The 17,295-nt window shown below is 40.6% G+C and overlaps 1 protein-coding gene across 1 annotated transcript in view; it reads left to right on the top strand.

Annotated features, from left to right (window-relative positions):
• Positions 1 to 17,295, top strand: part of RBM25 (RNA binding motif protein 25) — a 68,220-nt gene that overhangs the window by 35,819 nt on the left and 15,106 nt on the right. Inside the window, exons 6-10 of the mRNA XM_008069588.2 lie at positions 1,835 to 1,995; positions 7,635 to 7,820; positions 10,876 to 10,929; positions 11,147 to 11,230; positions 14,946 to 15,232. Of these exons, the coding sequence (XP_008067779.1) occupies positions 1,835 to 1,995; positions 7,635 to 7,820; positions 10,876 to 10,929; positions 11,147 to 11,230; positions 14,946 to 15,232 (772 nt within the window). The remainder of the gene's footprint in view (positions 1 to 1,834; positions 1,996 to 7,634; positions 7,821 to 10,875; positions 10,930 to 11,146; positions 11,231 to 14,945; positions 15,233 to 17,295) is intronic.

Raw genomic sequence — 17,295 nt, 5'->3', positions numbered from 1 at the left:
ACCTCATGTCTACAATAAATCAAAAAATCAGCTGGGCGTGGTAGCGCATGCCTGTAATTCCGGCTACTTGGAAGGCTGAGGCGGAAGGATTGCCTGAGCCCAGCAGGTAGGCTGCGGTGGCCGGGAGTGGCCACTGCACTCCAGTCTGGGCGACAGAGTGAGACTCCAACTCAGAAAACAAACAAAAAACCAACCAAAACAAACAAACAAAATACACACAGCAATTTTATGTATTTAACTTATTTTTTGAGTAGGAGTCTCATTTCTTTTTTTCTCTTTTTCTTTTTTTTTGGAATTGGAGTCTCACTCTGTCACCCAGGCTGGAGTGCAGTGGCATGCTCACCTCCTGGGCTGAGGTAATCATTCCGCCTCAGCTGTCCAATTAGCTGGAACCACAGGCATGTGCCACACGCCCAGCTAATATTTTTGATTTATTGTAGAGACAAGATCTCGCCAAGTTGCCCAGATTTGTCTTGAACCCCCTGGACTCAGACATTCCTCTCGCCTCCACCTCCCAAAGTGCTGGGATTACAGGTGTGAGCCACCAGCCTAGCTACACATACAACAATTTTAAATTACAACACTGTCGTCAATAATATACCTTTTAGGGGGCAGTCTTTTTGTTCTTAGCGCAGATATATCACAGTAAAAATTTCATACTCAAATTTGCTGTTTTAGTACAACTCATGGTAGTTCCTCTCTGTATGGTTATGTTATTCAATTTTGTTTTCAGTTTTTGCATTGTTCTTTTAAAATTTGTCTTAATGGCCCTGTTTGAGTTAACGTAGTGTTAGTGCAATTGAGACTGAGCCTGTTGCCTCAGGCCTATAATCCCAGCACTAGGGAGGCCGAGGTAAGAGGATTGCTTGAGCCCTGGAGTTCTTGACCAGCCTAGACAACTTAATGAAACCTTGTCTCTCTAAAAAAAATCAGCTGAGTGGTGCATGTGTTTGTGGTCCCAGGTACTTGAGAGACTGAGGCAGATGGAGTGCTAGAACCCTGACGGTTGAGGCTGCAGTGAGTTGTCGCATTGGGACCCCCAACTCAAAAAACAGTTCGATTGAATAGTTTAGTTATACAGTAAAATAGATATAGAAAAAACAGACTGCTAACTAGGGCAAAAGATCACTAATTTTGTAATTTAACATCTCGGAATTGAAATATTATTTAGGTTCAAACAGTCTATTCTGTGTATTTGTTTGGAAGTCTGGGTGGAATGAATTTATGACATAATTAATCGTCATTTTAATCATGAAATGCAGGGACTCTGCTACATTTTTTATTTTTAGAGAGGGTCTCACTCTATTGCCTAGACTGGAGTATAGTGGTGTGGTCATATAGCTCACTGCAATCCTTATCTCCTGTGGTCAGGGGATCCTCCTGCCTATACCTCCTGAGTAGCTGGGACTACAGGTGTGTGCCACCAGACCCAGCTAATGTTTTAAATTTTTTGTGGAGATGAAGTCTTGCTACATTGCCTATGCTGATCACGAACTCCTGACTCAAGCATTCTTCTCACCTCAGCCCCCCAAAGTACTGATATTACAGGCATGAGCCACCACACCTGGCTTGTAAATATTTTATCATAACTTCTAATAAGTATCAATTTGCCTGATTGGAATTTTTCTTCCTTTCTCTTTTTTTTTTTTTCTTTTTGGTTCTTTGAGGCGTGCTAAAAGTGAAATGATTATCAAAGGGAATTTAAGGGAGGGATGGAATGATGAATTGGGTATTGTAACATGTGGTCTCTATTGATTTTACTTGGCCATACATTTAAATAAAACTCTTTCATAATTGCGTTGATATGTCACTAATTCTTAACATCCCTTGCTAGCCTTTGGATTCTGTGAGTATAAGGAACCTGAATCTACCCTCCGTGCACTCAGATTATTGCATGACCTGCAGATTGGAGAGAAAAAACTCCTTGTTAAAGTTGATGCAAAGACAAAGGCACAGCTGGATGAATGGAAAGCAAAGAAGAAAGCTTCCAATGGGGTATGTTTTTCTAGTGTTGCTTTGTTATTTCGGTCTACATACATTAAAGTGAGGGGGCGTCACAAGATTGTCATCATCATCATATTGCTTGTGACTTAAATACTAGAGGATGTTCTATAGTTTGTGGTTATTTTAAGTCTTTTATCTACCCACAGTGGGTGGATGACTGTTGGTTTGCTTGTTCCAGGTTGGGATGAAGGTAGTAAGGGAGGCTGGACAAGGTTAACTTGCCAGAGAAAACACTGGTACAGACTATTCCAAACAGAACTAATTCATTAAGGCAGCTTTGTAAGTAAGTACAAATGTTTCAGCCTACGTGATTCTTATTTATTGCCCTCTCTTGTAGAAGTACACAGATCCTAAAATGAATGAAAATAAGTCTTACTACTTTTCTCAGCTGGGTGGCTTTATTTAAGCTATATTAAGTGAAGCTAAAGTAAAGGAAGTTATATGTTGTGTTGTAATGCGGTACCCCTCTCAACAAAGCAAAACATAGCTGAAACCCGAGTATGTGTTTCTTTGGTTTTTTTTCTGACACCTCATGCTGCTGAATAGATTCAAAATAGGTTTATTTATTGCCTTTTCCTCCAAACAAAAGCAAAACCAAAATAGCTTTTTTGCTCTCATTAAGCTTATATTATCTTTCTTTTATTTTTTATTTTATTTTATTTTATTTTTTGAGTTGAAGTCTCACTCTGTCGCCCAGGCTGTAGTGCAGTTGCATGCTCACAGCCACTGCAGCTTCAACGTTCTGGGCTGGGGTGATCCTTCCACCTTAGCCTTCCAAGTAGCTGGAACTACAGGCACATGCCACCCTGCCCAGCTACTTTTTTTGATTTATTGTAGAGATGAGGTCTCACCAAGTTGCCCAGGCTGGTCTTGAGCCCGTGATCTCAGACAATCCTCTCAACTCAGCCTCCCAAAATGCTGGCATTATAGGTGTGAGCCACTGCACCTGGCCAAGCTTACATTATCTTTCAAAGTAGAAATAGCTTCCTTTTTTCCCCTCCCTTTATAAACACCTTGTATGTTCTTTGTAGAAGCAGCAAAACAGAAAGCCAAAGTGAAGCAAAGTATAAAGCAGTTAAATACCACCCACAATCTCAAGTAACTACTGTACACATTTTGGTTGTATGTTCTTCTAGACATTTTCCTTTATTTATTTTTTTTCTTTTTTGAGTTTGAGTCTCACTCTGTTGCCCAGGCTGGAGCACAGTGGCATGCTCACAGCCACTGCAGCCTCTACATGCTGGGCTCAGGTGATCTTACCGCCTCAGCCTTCCAAGTAGCTGGAACTACTGGCGCGCACTACCATGCCCGGCTAATTTTTGATTTATTGTAGAGATGAGGTCTCGCCTGCTCAGGCGGATCTCGAACCCATGGGCTCAGGCAATCCACTCACCTCAGCCTCCCAAAGGCGCGGGATTACAGGCTGAGCCACTGAGCCCGGCTTCTAATTTCTTAAGACTCACTGTTACTAGATTTACTTACTGATTTGTGAGGTGGTTTAATTTGTAGCATTTTCAAATGGTATACTAGAAAACTCTGAAAATGAAGTATATCACTGTATATTTGAATAAGTAAGGAAGTACACAATTGTGTGACTTTGGTTTTCATTTGTAATAATTATTATTATTGTTATTGTTTTTTAAAAAGCTGGATTTATTGAGAACAGAAAAGCTCCCACAGTGGGAGGGGACCTGAAAGGGTTGTCCATTTGTAGTAATTATTAGCCAATGTAACTATACTTTAAATCTGTTTGTCTTTCTTTGAGAAAAGCCACATTAAAAAAAAAAGAACAATTATTTCTGATAAAATAAATAAAACTATTGATAGCACATGTATATTTTATTGTTTCTACTGTTAATACATTAGAGTGTTCTTCGCTTGTTGTCCAGAGTTACTTAAAGTTACATTATAAACATGGCATACCGGAATGGTCAATTTTACTCAACATTCAGGTTTTAAAAAATAGTTGGGCAGATCTATCTGATGTTAGATTTTTTAAAGTGACTTAAGAAAATATAATGATATCATGGAGTAAATTGGAAATTTGCCTTTTTTTTTTTTTTTTGAGTTGGAGTCTCACTCTGTCACCCACCTCAGTCTTCCAAGTAGCTGGAACTGCAGGCGCTTGCTACCACGCCTGGCTAATTTTTTGATTTATTGTAGAGATGAGGTCTCGCCAAGTTGCCCAGGCGGGTCTCGAACCCTTGGGCTCAGGCAACCCACTCACCTCAGCCTCCCAAAGTGTGGGATTACAGTCTGAGCCACTGAGCCCGGCTTGCCATGCTTTTTAAGATTAAAAATACAAGTGGATGCTTGTTCGGTCTTTATTTTTGCTTAGACACTTAGGAAGCTGTAATCTAGGTAGATGTTAAGAGAATGAGACATTGAGAACCTAATGTTACTTTATTCAGGCATTTTCCTCTCACCCCGAGGCAAAAGAAAATACACAGTTATTTCCTTAGTTCTCATTGATTACAAATGAAACAGGAGTTTGTCTGGAAGGGGACAAGATTTCTTTCTCCCATCCAAGTACTAACCAGGCCCAACCCTGCTTAGCGTGCCTGGGCAACTTGGCGAGACCTCATCTCTACAATGAATAAGAAAAAAAATCAGCCAGGCGTGGTAGCGCACGCCTGTAGTTCCAGCTACTTGGAAGGTTGAGGAAGAAGAATTGCCGAAGCCCAGCAGGTTGAGGATGCAGTGGCCGGGAGCGGCCACAGCACTCCAGTCTGGGCGATGGAGTGAAACTCCAACTCAAAAAAAAAAAAAAAAAAAAAAATTTCTCATGATCCAGAACTATAAGGAATCATGTGCCTTTGTAAGGTGCCTTGTCAAACAACTTGATTGAAAATTTTTATTTAGATTTTCCAGAATCTGTACAAGCAACTTTTTTTCTTTCCATTTCTTATTTACCTTTAGTAAAAGTATTTCATTTGAGGTTGCCATGGTAATTTAGGTTGTTTCTTATTGGTTTCTGGCTGTTCATCGATGACAGTACAGAATAAGGTGCATCTGTTTGGCTTTCACAAGGTGTGACTGTTAACCATGCATTCAAGAATGAACTCTGACAAATGTTCAAAACTGATATTCTCTGTAGAGAGCCTGGTGCTTACATTCTGTAGAGGACAGGTGATCCACCTTAACTTCTTCACATCTTTGCCTGGAAATTAGTCTGGTAGTGCCTACATTTTCTCAAGGAAAGAACTCTACACTTGCTTAAGTTCCCAGAACCTTTTCTTCTTTGGACTGAGCCAGAAGAAATGCTTAACTGTACAACTACTAGCTTTACTGTTGACATTTATTTGAATTCCCTGGAAAAGGAAATAGGTGGGCCACATACACATCCCAGATAATCAGTTGATTTTTCACAGCCTTTTGTGTGGCTAATCTCTTCACCATTTGATCCCCAGGATTATTGAACATATTTTCTGGTTTCTGATGTGTAGGAAGAAACAGGAAGTTGTTCATGGTTGAGGACCCAAAAGCAGAGCTTTAGATGTTACTTGCCAGTCTATATAATGGTCTTTCTAATCAAAAAATGACTTCTACCATGATATATATATGTATTTTTGAGTTGGAGTCTTACTCCATCGTCCAGACTGGAGTGCAGTGGCTCGCTCCCGGCCACCGCAGCCTTGACCTGCTGAGCTCCAAGCGATCTTCCGCCTCAGCCTTCTGAGTAGCTGGAATTAAAGGTGCGCGCTACCACGCCTTGCTAATTTTTTATTTATTGTAGAGATGCCAAGTTGCCCGGGCGGGTCTCGAACCCTCGGGCTCAGGCAATCAACTCACCTCGGCCTCCCACAGCACTGGGATTACAGGCTGAGCCACCTAGCTGGAGCCCAGCCTGTTTGTTTGTTTTTGTTTTTTTTATTTGAGTTGGAGTCTCGCTCTGTCACCCAGACTGGAGTTCAGTGGCCGCTCCTGGCCACCGCAGCCTCGACCTTCTGGGTTCCGGCGATCCTCCCGCCTCAGCCTTCCAAGTAGCTGGAACTACAGGGGCGTGTTACCACGCCCAGCTAATTTTTTTGATTTTATTGTAGAGATGAGGTCTCGCCAAGTTGCCTAGACGGGTCTTGAACCCGCGGGCTCATGCAGTTCACTCACCTCAGCCTCCCAAAGGTGCAGGATTACAGACTGAGCCACAGAGCCGGCTCTGTTTGTTTTTTTAAATTAGCAATCACTTAAGCGATTTGGACTAATAGGCTGTCCTTCTAAAAACCTGAATTCATTGCAAATGCTTTATTTATACTTTGCATAAAATAGTCATGTTGATTTTGATTTACAGTGGGGACAATTATCAATTTAGGGACCATGAGTATTTTTATATGAGTAGGCCTTTGGAATTAAAACCCTACATTCCTGTGCTCAGAAAGATATGGAAATATGAATGGTTCAGGGAAAGGAATTCAGAATATAGGGAATATGCTAACAACTGACAGAGTGCTCTCTAATAAAGTGTATGTTGATATATAGAATTTAAGTCATAACAGCCAAGGGTTTGGGCTTGAAATAGCCACATGTGAATGTAAGGTTTCAGTGCCAAGTTACTGAAGGTTTAACTCTTTTATTTAAAAACTTCAAAGAAGCAGAGTAGCACTGAAGAAATTTTATTTACAGGTATATAAATTAATGAGCTTGTTGAGATATGTTTTATTGATTTAAAATAAGAAACACAGCACCACAATTATAGTTCCCTATGTCATTGGTGAATTTTTTTTTTTTTTTTTTTTTTTTTTTTTGAGTTGGAGCTCACTCTGTCACCCAGACTGGAGTGCGGCCACTGCAGCCTTGACCTGCTGGGCTCTGGCCATCCTTCCGCCTCAGCCTTCCAAGTAGCTGGAATAACAGGCATGCACTACCACACCCGGATGATTTTTTGATTTATTGTAGAGATGAGGTCTCGCTGCCCAGGCGGGTCTCGAACCCGCGGGCTCAGGCAATTCACTCACCTCAGCATCCCAAAGGGGCGGAATTAGAGGCTGAGCCACCGAGCTTTGCTTGCGCTATCCTTTTGCACAGTGTGCTCTTAATAAGAATTTGTTGAGCAAGTGAATTTAAGAAATAAAACTTTGGAGACTGCTTTCAGGATGCTGGTGGTGGTGTTATGAAATCACTGATGGGCTGGTTATACTGTTAAGGAATCATCAGGCATGAAACTCACCTTGGATAAAGTTGTATGACTAGGATGAGGCATTCATGCACAAAAGCATGATTCTTGTATGCATCTGAAAATGTGCCTGCTTCATGTTCACCAGGTGAGCATTGTAGGAAGACAAACACTTCTGGAAGACAATCTGAAAATTGGGATAGCTTTGCAGATGTGTTGTATAGTGTCTTAGTCCTGATATTTAATTTATTTTTTTTTAAAGCTATTTAGGGGCCAGGTTTATAGCTATTCAGGAAAGAATGATAAAATGAAAAAAATACTGGTATCTGAGGAAGACAATGAAATAATACAAATGATGCTTAATTTTGTGACATTTATAATAAAACTGAACTCTGCATTTAAATAGGACTCTTGAGGTATTTTGGCGAAAACATTTGTTTTGTGTATTATGTATTTGTTTTAGAGTGATTTTCATTTTCTTGTTTGATTTTCTTCCTCCTGAATCTGCTTGTGTTCTAAGAATGCCAGACCGGAAACAGTCACTAATGATGATGAGGAAGCCTTAGATGAAGAAACAAAGAGAAGAGATCAGATGATAAAAGGGGCCATTGAAGTTTTAATACGTGAATACTCCAGTGAGCTAAATGCCCCCTCTCAGGAATCTGACTCTCACCCCAGGAAAAAGAAGAAGGAAAAGAAGGAGGACGTATGTGTTCTGTCAACACGGTCATTTCTAAAATTTATTTTTTATGATGTTACTTTTGTGCTGTGATTGCATTTTAGCTTTTGAAGGGAAGACTGAATAACTAGGATTTATAACAGTGTACAGGTTGAAAGGAAATGTTTGGTTCTCACACTATTTTGCATAAAAGCAGAGAAATTATATGGACTGTTAATTTTAAAAATATTTAAGGTTATTTATATACCATGAAAAAATACCCATATGCAGTTGACTCTCTGAGTTCCATATCTGTGAATTCAAACCAACCTCAGATTTAAAATATCCAGGGGGAAAAATAACCCCAAAATAACAATACAAGTATAAAAAATAATACAAATAAAAAACCAGTATAGCATAGCAGCTATTTACATTGCATGAGGTATTGTAAGTAATCTAGAGGTGATTTATTGTATACGAAGAATGTGAAAAAGGTTAACACCATTTTATATAAGGGATTTGTGCATCAAGAGATAACTGACTATATGTATCTTGTATATAGAACCTTAATTTAACCGTGTTGTACCAACTCGCTTTCTAATTTTTTGACCAAAATGTTTTGTATGTTTGACATGCAGTAGTGTAGAGGGTTGTAATTATCTGTGGGCTCAAGGTAAAAGCAAACAAAAAAGCAACAGCAACAAAAACCTTGAGTAGTGAATAAGTAGGAATTTACATTAAGGAGGTGAGGTAAGGTAATTGTTTAGAAAAAAACAACTGTGACAGGTGATGATCTTTTACTTACCTCCTAATTATGTTAGTCTGTCTCTGCACTAAGCAGGAAAGGAGGTCTCATTAACTGAAGAGTTCCACCCACTTATTCATTTTTAGTTGTCTTTCCTTTAAAACATGTTTCATTGTCCTCCATGAACAGTAATGGTACTGAACCTCAAACTTGAGGATCTGGAAGAGCAGCACAAGGTGACATGTTTTCCCTCAACAGATTAAATCCACAACCCCTTGGCCGGCCTCTGCTCACTAAACAGTAGGGAATCTAGATTGAAATAAAATGTTTGGGTTTTCTCACACTTATTTTCTTTGGATAAACTTAGAGAAATTATTTGAAGTGTTGTATTATAATATTGGAAGAAACCAGGTATGGTGGTGCTTGTGGTCCCAGCTACTCTGGAGTCTGAGACGAGAGTGTCGTTTGAGCCCAGAAGTTCAAGTTTAGCCTGGGCAAAATAGTGAGAACCTCATTTCTTAAAAAAAGGAAGAACAAAATTACTGAAAGAATTTTTATACATGTATTGTATGTCATAAGAAAGTACTATAAAGTATATTATGATTGCTTATCGAGGAGTAGTTACAATTCATATTTATTTAAATTTCAGTGCTTTTTTTTTTTTTTTTGAGTTGGTGTCTCACTACATCACCCAGACTGGAGTGCAGTGGCATGTTCCTGGCCACCGCAGCCTTAACTTGCTGGGCTCGGGTGAACCTTCCGCCTCAGCCTTCCAAGTAGCCAGAACTACAGGCATGTGCTACCATGCCTGGCTAATTTTTGATTTATTGTAGAGACGAGGTCTCGCCAAGTTGCCCAGGTGGGTCTCAAACTTGTGGACTCAGGCAATCCACTTGCCTCGGCCTCCCAAAACACTAGGATTATAGGCTGAACCACCGAGCCCGGCCAAATTTCAGTGCTTTTAAAGGCCATCTCCAGTTTTCTTTGTGGCCTGATACATGTTTCTTAGTTGGCTTGTTCTTCCTCATTTGGTCATAATGTAAGGCTAGTCAGATATAGGGTAATTGAGGCCTGTAGAGTTTGTTCTTCCTTTTCCTTCATTAATGGGAAGGGAGGAATATCTACACATATTTGCTTAAAGGGGCTGGGAGGAGATGATCAATAGGCTGCTCTCAGCCAGGTGCGGAGCCTGTTATCCCAGCACTTTGGGAGACTGAGGTGAGAGGATTGCCTGAGCCCAGGGGTTCAGGACCAGCCTGGGCAACCTGGTGAGACCTCGTCTCTATAATAAAAAAATAAAGAATAAAGCTGGACGTGGTAGCATGTGCCTGTAATTTCAGCTACTTTGAAGGCTGAGTTGGAAGGTTCACCTAAGCCCAGTAGGTCGAGGCTATGGTGGCCGTGAGAGTGCCACTGCACTACAGCCTGGGTGACAGAGTGAGACTTTGACTCAAAAAAAAAATTTAAAATAATTCTTGCTCTCTTGCAGGGATGATAGGTGAATTTTGTTGGTATGATTGTTTCCGGTATGTTTATTTTGTTTGTTTTGAGTCAGATTCTCACTCTATTGTCCAGGATGGAGTGCAGTGGCATGCTCACGGCCACTGTAACCTCAATCTGCTGGGCTTAGGTGATCCTTCTGCCTCAGCCTTCCAAGTAGCTGGAACCACAGGCGTGCGTCACCATGCCCAGCTAGTTTTTTTATTTATTGTAGAGATGAGTTCTTGCTATGTTTCCCAGGCTGGTTTTGAACCCTTCAGTGCAGGTAATCTTCTTGCTCCACCGCCTAAAGTGCTGGGATTACAGGGTTGAGCCACCATGCCCAATTTGTTTCCAGTATCTTAGGAGGTAAGGGAGAAAGCCCTGCTACTGTGAGACCCTCCTTACTCCATTTGGGAGTGTTGAAGGGATAGAGGGTTGTGGATGATCAGAGGGTTTGTAAAGAGTGAAGTTGCTTTTACTGTCAAGTAATTTTCTTTTATTGAGCTGGAGTCTTTGTTGCCCAGGCTGGAATGCACAGGTGATCCCACTGCCTCAGCTTTCCAAGTAGCTGGAAATATAGGCATGCATCACCACGCCCGACTAATTTATTTATTGTAAAGAGGAAGTCTCGCCAGGTTGCCCAGGCTGGTCTTGAACCCCCTGGACTCAGGCAATCCTCTTGCCTCTGCTTCCCAAATTACTGGAATTTCTGGTGTGAGCCACCATGCCCTACTTACTGTTAAATAATTTGAAATCAAGAAAACATTAATACAGAAGTACTGTATTGTTCACAGCATAAATGTATAGAGCATTGCTTTGCAGAATAGTGTGAGCTTTGTTTGTTTTTTAAAAAAATCTCTGTGGATTTTTTCGCAGATTTTCCGCAGATTTCCAGTGGCCCCATTGATTCCTTATCCACTCATCACCAAGGTTCGTCTAAATTGTAGGCTTTGACAATACCTGTGTTTTTGCTGATTGCCAGATTTGTGATTCTTGTCTGTTTTTCACTGTTTACATGGCTAGATTTGTTACCTTAAATGTTCAATTTTTTTGTTTACTCTTTAAGACCTGTACAAAGACCTAATCTCCAACTTTTTATATTGATGCAGGTTAACCTTTATTTCCTCCTGTTCCTCTTATCTTTTAGGAGGATATAAATGCTATAGAAATGGAAGAAGATAAAAGAGATCTGATATCACGAGAGATCAGCAAATTCAGAGACACACACAAGGTAGTATTCTTGTTTATTTGATACCAATCTAGACTTTTTACAGAAACCAAAGCAAAGAGACAAAAAAATCAACCTTACCTTAGAATATAATTTTAAATGCTTTTATAGGTTTAATTGCTATTTAGATAGAAACAAAGAAACAAAAGACCAGTACAATCGTAAACTTGTCCTTGACATACTGTGCTTAGTTTTTTCAGTTACTGACTACTCTGCAGTCGTCTCACTTTACTATCAGTGAAAACTAATTTTGGTTATAGATTTCAACCTAGGCTTCGTGGTCAGATTTTAACTAGATTCAAGGGGGCAACAGAATAGCAATCACTGTAGTTTGTTTCTGGGTAGAGTTATTTAGTTTATCTTAGGAGAACCTTTTCTTTAGAGCTGAGATTAAAACTTAGATTTATATTTGTATAGATTTAAGTTGAGTGGGGGAGATTTTAAAAAGTAGGTCAGTGGTTACCAGACTTACCAAATTTTAGATGCATGGAAGAACTGTAAATTCCCGTAAAGCTAATCTATTCATTGACCCCCACCATTATGATAGAGATCATATGGTGACTAATGCAAGATGAAACTCTCAGCTTGGAAAGTAACAAGGAATAGGATGTAAGTATGAGCTTCTGTTTTTTATTATATTTATGGATGCCCCCTCAGAAAAATATGCAAAGGGGTAACTGGCTTGGTGATGGGTATTTGTGCATTGTAAATCCCACTCACGAGTTCTGCCTATTTGAAGCTTCTCTCCGTGACAGTGCGTCTGGGAAGGGTCTCTGGTGTTGCAGGTACTTACTTAGGGGGAAGTGCAAACGCTGCATGAATTGTATTTGATGTTAGAGGTAATAAAGTGTTACTGGTTCTTACACTGAGAGATCTTTAACTCAGTGAAATATTAACTGTTCATTTGCTTTCTTATTCAATCTTATTTTTTTCTCATTGCTTTTAAAATTCCAAGTTGACAAATAATGCCAATGAATTAATGCTGCTGAACACTTTTTAATCAGATGCCCAGCCCTAGCTCACATATACAGTGCTTTTTTTCGGGAATTAAATGTGTCTAAAAGCACATAAGTAATTCTCTGAAAATTAATTTTGAGAGTTGAAATGGTGGTCTGTGGGAAGTCATTTTAGAGGAATTATTTTGGTGATAGATATGATACTCAAGTTCCAGGCTGAGTAAGCTTAAAAATGGTATACAGTTGTGTGTGTGGTTTACCCCCTTTTTGTTTTTATTTATTAGTAAAACCCTGTCGTGTTATTGGTAAATTACAAGGAAATCATGCTTTTTAAAAAAATCAAAATATGTTTGCTTCAAAGTTGAGAATCTGTCAGGCATTTCACTGCCTTAGTATTACTTCACTGGGGGATATGTTTGGATTTCTAAAATGTGTTTTGAAAGTAAAAAGAAATCAGCCAGGCGTGGTGGCTCACACTTATAATCCCAGCACTTTGGGAGATGGAGGCGAGAGGATTGCCGAGCCCACGGGTTCGAGGCCAGCCTGGGCTACTTGACAAGATCTCGTCTCTGCAATAAATCAGAAAATTAGCCGGGCATGGTGGTGCGCGCCTGTAGTTCCAGCTACTTGGAAGGCTGAGGTGGAAGGATCGCCTGACCCCAGCAGGTTGAGGCTGTGGTGGCTGTGAGGGTGCCACTGCACTCCAGCCTGGGCAACAGAGTGAGACTCCAACTCAAAAAATAAAAAAATTTAAAACAAACAAACAAAAAATGAAATCAAAACGAAAACAGTTTTTTTTAATTGGGTGGTGTGGGTAAAGGGGGTGCTTGAAACTTCAGTAACACAGAATGAGCTCAGTGAACCTTTGCATGTTTTGGTATGAGTTTATTAAATAACCACAGACTGTCAGGGTATCAGCGTGGCAGGGGGCGTCCATTTACAGCACGGATGAGTCTGAAGAGAGAATAAGGTAAGATTTACGAGTTTTTAATCTGTCCTTTCCTCTTCATTATTCTCTTGCATCTTTTTAGACTTATCTCATTTTCTTTTTTTGGTCTTTCTTTGAAATATACATGTATATGTGTACTTGTACACATGTTTATTTACATGTATATATATTTCTCATATAACCTTTTAGAAACATTTATTATGGACCATATTTACTCACTTATTTGAAATGAGTTCTGAAACAAATTGTTATTTACATAAGTGAATATAGGCAGCACAGTGAATAAGAAAGAGTAAAAAATTTGAGGAATTCTACAAAAGAAATTAATATTGGAACAAAAGTAGTCTGTAAGTATGTCTTATATCAGAAATAAACATTTTCTTTATATGTGTATGACATTGAGGTAAGTTTTATATAGTCTAGCCTCAGTTTACAATATAAATTATATTCCATGAGAGCTGTTTAAGAAATGAGATTTTGCCCCTTTAATAGCTGTCAGTTTCTGTCCCCTTTCTATCATTTCTTATTTCTTTCCTTTGCAATTTCAATGTATTCAGTATTGCCCCTGCCTGCATTCTACTTTGATATAGTCTGGCACAGCACCTGGATATATTGATCTCTCATACGTTAGCTTTTCTTTCATAAATCTGTCAGTTCTCTGATCCATGAGGAAGAGAAAAAGAGTAACAGGTAAGATTGCTTTTTAAAGTTGTTTTAAATGCTTTACATGACTGAGAAAAGAAAAATGCACATTTTGTTGCTGCAGTTTAAATTTCATTTCGGTCAAACTAAACATGGATCCAGAGGGATAAATGTGCTTTGTTTTGTTCTGTTCTGTTTTACCTGTTGGGGTATTTTTCTGAGTCGGTGTCGCAGCCATATAGTGTACTGGTAATCTTGTCAGGGCACAGCCTTGGTCTGACTTGTGATTTGGTTTATTTGTGAACCCTGTACTTGCTCTTCCTCCCAGAAGCATAGCTTGTAGGCAAGGTTAATCCAGTGTTGGCGGTCCATGTCCTAGCACAGCATCTGTAAGTTCATGCACACTTGCTCCTTCCAAGGAGGGATTTATCATTGTAAATATCTTTTCATTGTCTTACAGGCATAATGGGCATAAATATCTTGCTTTTAAATATATTAAAAATGAAAATATTATAATTATGTACATTTTGCTTGAAGTGAGTGATTTTCAAACTTTTTTGTATTTGGTGGGCTGTCCATCTTGTAATGGTGGGAGTAAATGTTACCGTAGACAAGAAGGCAGATCTTGGCTGAAGTCCTCTTGCGTTTCTTTTGGAGGGTGGGCAGACCAGAGGGCAGAGATGATTGAGTTCATTACAGCAACTCTCTTCCACCACCTGCCCTGTAAAACCTTCAATTAGTCACCTTTAGGGAATGGGGAGCCCAGGGTTATAATTAGTATCAAAAGTTCTATTGATTTACAGAAATTCATAATGGGCAGAAATATATTTTAACCAAGTGATTATATTTACAGAACAATTTTTGAACCCCCACATTCCTCATGGTCATTTCAGTTATTAACCTAGTCATTGAGTGGCCAACCACACTTGACACAATCTCCCAGCATCCAAGATTGGAGATTCCTGGTCTGTGTAGAGTATATATGGTTTTGCACGAAATCTATCTAGTCTTGTGATTGCTTCTATTTAATTTCTTCATAAAACCACAAGTATTTAATAATAAAGTACCAGTGGTTTGGTGTTTTTGTTCCCAGTATTGGGCATTGCGCCGGGAAAAATCTGTATACAGGAGCTACAGAGTTAACTCTAAAAGCGCTTTTATTGGTTTCTAGAAACTGGAAGAAGAGAAAGGCAAAAAGGAAAAAGAAAGACAGGAAATTGAGAAAGAACGGAGAGAAAGAGAGAGGGAGCGTGAAAGGGAACGAGAAAGGCGAGAACGGGAACGAGAAAGGGAAAGAGAACGTGAACGAGAAAAGGAGAAGGAACGGGAGCGGGAACGAGAACGGGATAGGGACCGTGACCGGACGAAAGAGAGAGATCGAGATCGGGATCGAGAGAGAGATCGTGACCGGGATCGAGAACGGAGCTCAGATCGAAACAAGGATCGGAGTCGATCAAGGTAAGACTTCATGGAAGTGATGGGTCCTGATCACTTTAGAAGAACTACAGGAGGCCTCTGTGGTACCGTTTGCATTTATGTCTTGAGAGCATGTCTTGAGACAACAGTGTCTCTCACACAGACGGCATTGGTGAAAGTAACAGTTTTTTGTTTTGTTTTGGTTTTTGAGTCAGAGTCTCACTCTGTCGCCCAGACTGGAGTGCAGTGGCCGCTCCCGGCCACCGCAGCCTCGACCTGCTGGGCTCCGGCGATCCTTCCGCCTCAGCCTTCCAAGTAGCTGGAATTACAGGCGCGTGCTAACCATGCCCGGCTAATTTCTTGATTTATTGTAGAGATGAGGTCTCGCCAAGTTGCCCAGGCGGGTCTTGAACCCGCGGGCTCAGGCAGTCCACTCACTTCAGCCTCCCAAAGGCGCGGGATTACAGGCTGAGCCACCGAGCCCAGCAAGTAACAGTTTTTAACTCTCTGGTTAGTTTCCGTCTGAAGCCAGTTTCTGCAGAAACCCACTCAGTGTTCTAGGCAGACATGATTCCCTGCTGTCTCTTTGGTCCATGGCATTCTTTTCAGTTTGCCCATTCATTGTGGTCCTGTACTCTGAAACATCAGTTCTAGCATTACTTCTTTTTAAGTCCCTGTTGTGTCTGTTTGGTCCTATAACCCAATGGACTGACACAGTTTACCTTCCTGGCTTTTAAGTTTACTACCTATTGCTGGCTTCTGGTAACTTCAGTTTTTGGGGCACTTGTTTTGTTTTTTCTTTTTTTCCTTTTTTCTTTTTTTTGAGTTGGATTTTTACTGTTGCCCAGGCTGGAGTGCAGTAGCACACTCACGGACACCGTGGCCTCAACCTGCTGGGCTCATGCTATCCTTCTGCCTCAGCCTTCCAGGTAGCTGGAGCCACAGGTATGCGCCACCATGCTCAGCTAATGTTTTGATTTTTATCATAGAGATGAGGTCTTGCTTACTCAGGGTGGTCTCGATCCTGTGAGCTCAGGCAGTCCTCTTGCCTCCATCTCCTAAAGTGCTGGGATTACAGGTGTGAGCCACGGTGCCCGGCTTGTTTTTTCTTTAACAATTTTTGTTAATTATATTGAATTATTTTGGTGAGTCATCTCATTCTTAAGGAATGAGGTAAAGCAAACATGAACAAAGGAAGCAAGGCGAGTACAGGAGTGGAGAGAGAAAAGTTCACCTTTTTATTTTGGAGATAATATCTCACTCTGGCAAGAATGCTCACTGCAGCCTTGAACCCCTGGGATCAAGAGATCCTCCTGCCTCAGCCTCGGGAGCAGCTTGGCTACAGGAGCATGCCACTATCCCCAGTTAATTGTTTTTGTTTTTATCTTTCATTTTGTTAGAGATATGGTTGGATTGTGTTACTCAGGCTGGTCTCCATCTCCTGGCCTCAAATTATTTTCCTGGCTCTTGTCTCCTAAAGTGAAGTGCTGGGATTACAGGCATGAGCCTCTGCACCCAGCCTCAAGCTAGTTTAAAAATATACTTTAGTCCAGGTGCGGTGGCTCAGCCTATAATCCCAGCACTTTGGGAGGCCGAGGCGAAAGGATTGTCTGAGCCCAGGGTTTCGAGACCAGCCTGGGCAACTGGTGAGACCTTGTCTCTACAATAAATGACAAAAACTTGCTGGACATGGTGGCGTGCATCTGTAATTCCAACTACTTGGTAGGCTGAGGCGGAAGGATTGCCTAAGCCCAGCAGGTCAAGGCTGTGATGGCTGTGAGCGTGCCACTGCACTCCAGCCTGGGCGACAAAAGTGAGACTCCAACTCAAAAAAAAACCAAAACAGCTTTTATCATGTTAAAGTTTTCCATTAGATGATAGCTGAAGGAAGGTCAACTCTAGGTCTTTGTGCCTTGTTGCCGGAACTGGAATTCCAGAGCCCTCAGTCTTTAGCGAATACAATCCTTCCTTTCCATCCTTCCCTGATATAGTCGTTATTGAGAATTTGACATTTATAAAATCAATTTTTTTTTTTTTTTTTTGAGTTGGAGACTCACTCTGTCGCCCAGACTGGAGTGCAGTGGCCGCTCCCGGGCACCGCAACC

This window comes from Carlito syrichta, unplaced genomic scaffold, assembly GCF_000164805.1.
Source record: "Carlito syrichta isolate Samal-C Ts95f unplaced genomic scaffold, Tarsius_syrichta-2.0.1 Scaffold312129, whole genome shotgun sequence".
Taxonomy (NCBI): domain Eukaryota; kingdom Metazoa; phylum Chordata; class Mammalia; order Primates; family Tarsiidae; genus Carlito; species Carlito syrichta.
The sequence above is the reverse complement of the archived record's forward strand: the minus strand, read 5'-3'. Positions and strand labels throughout refer to the sequence as shown.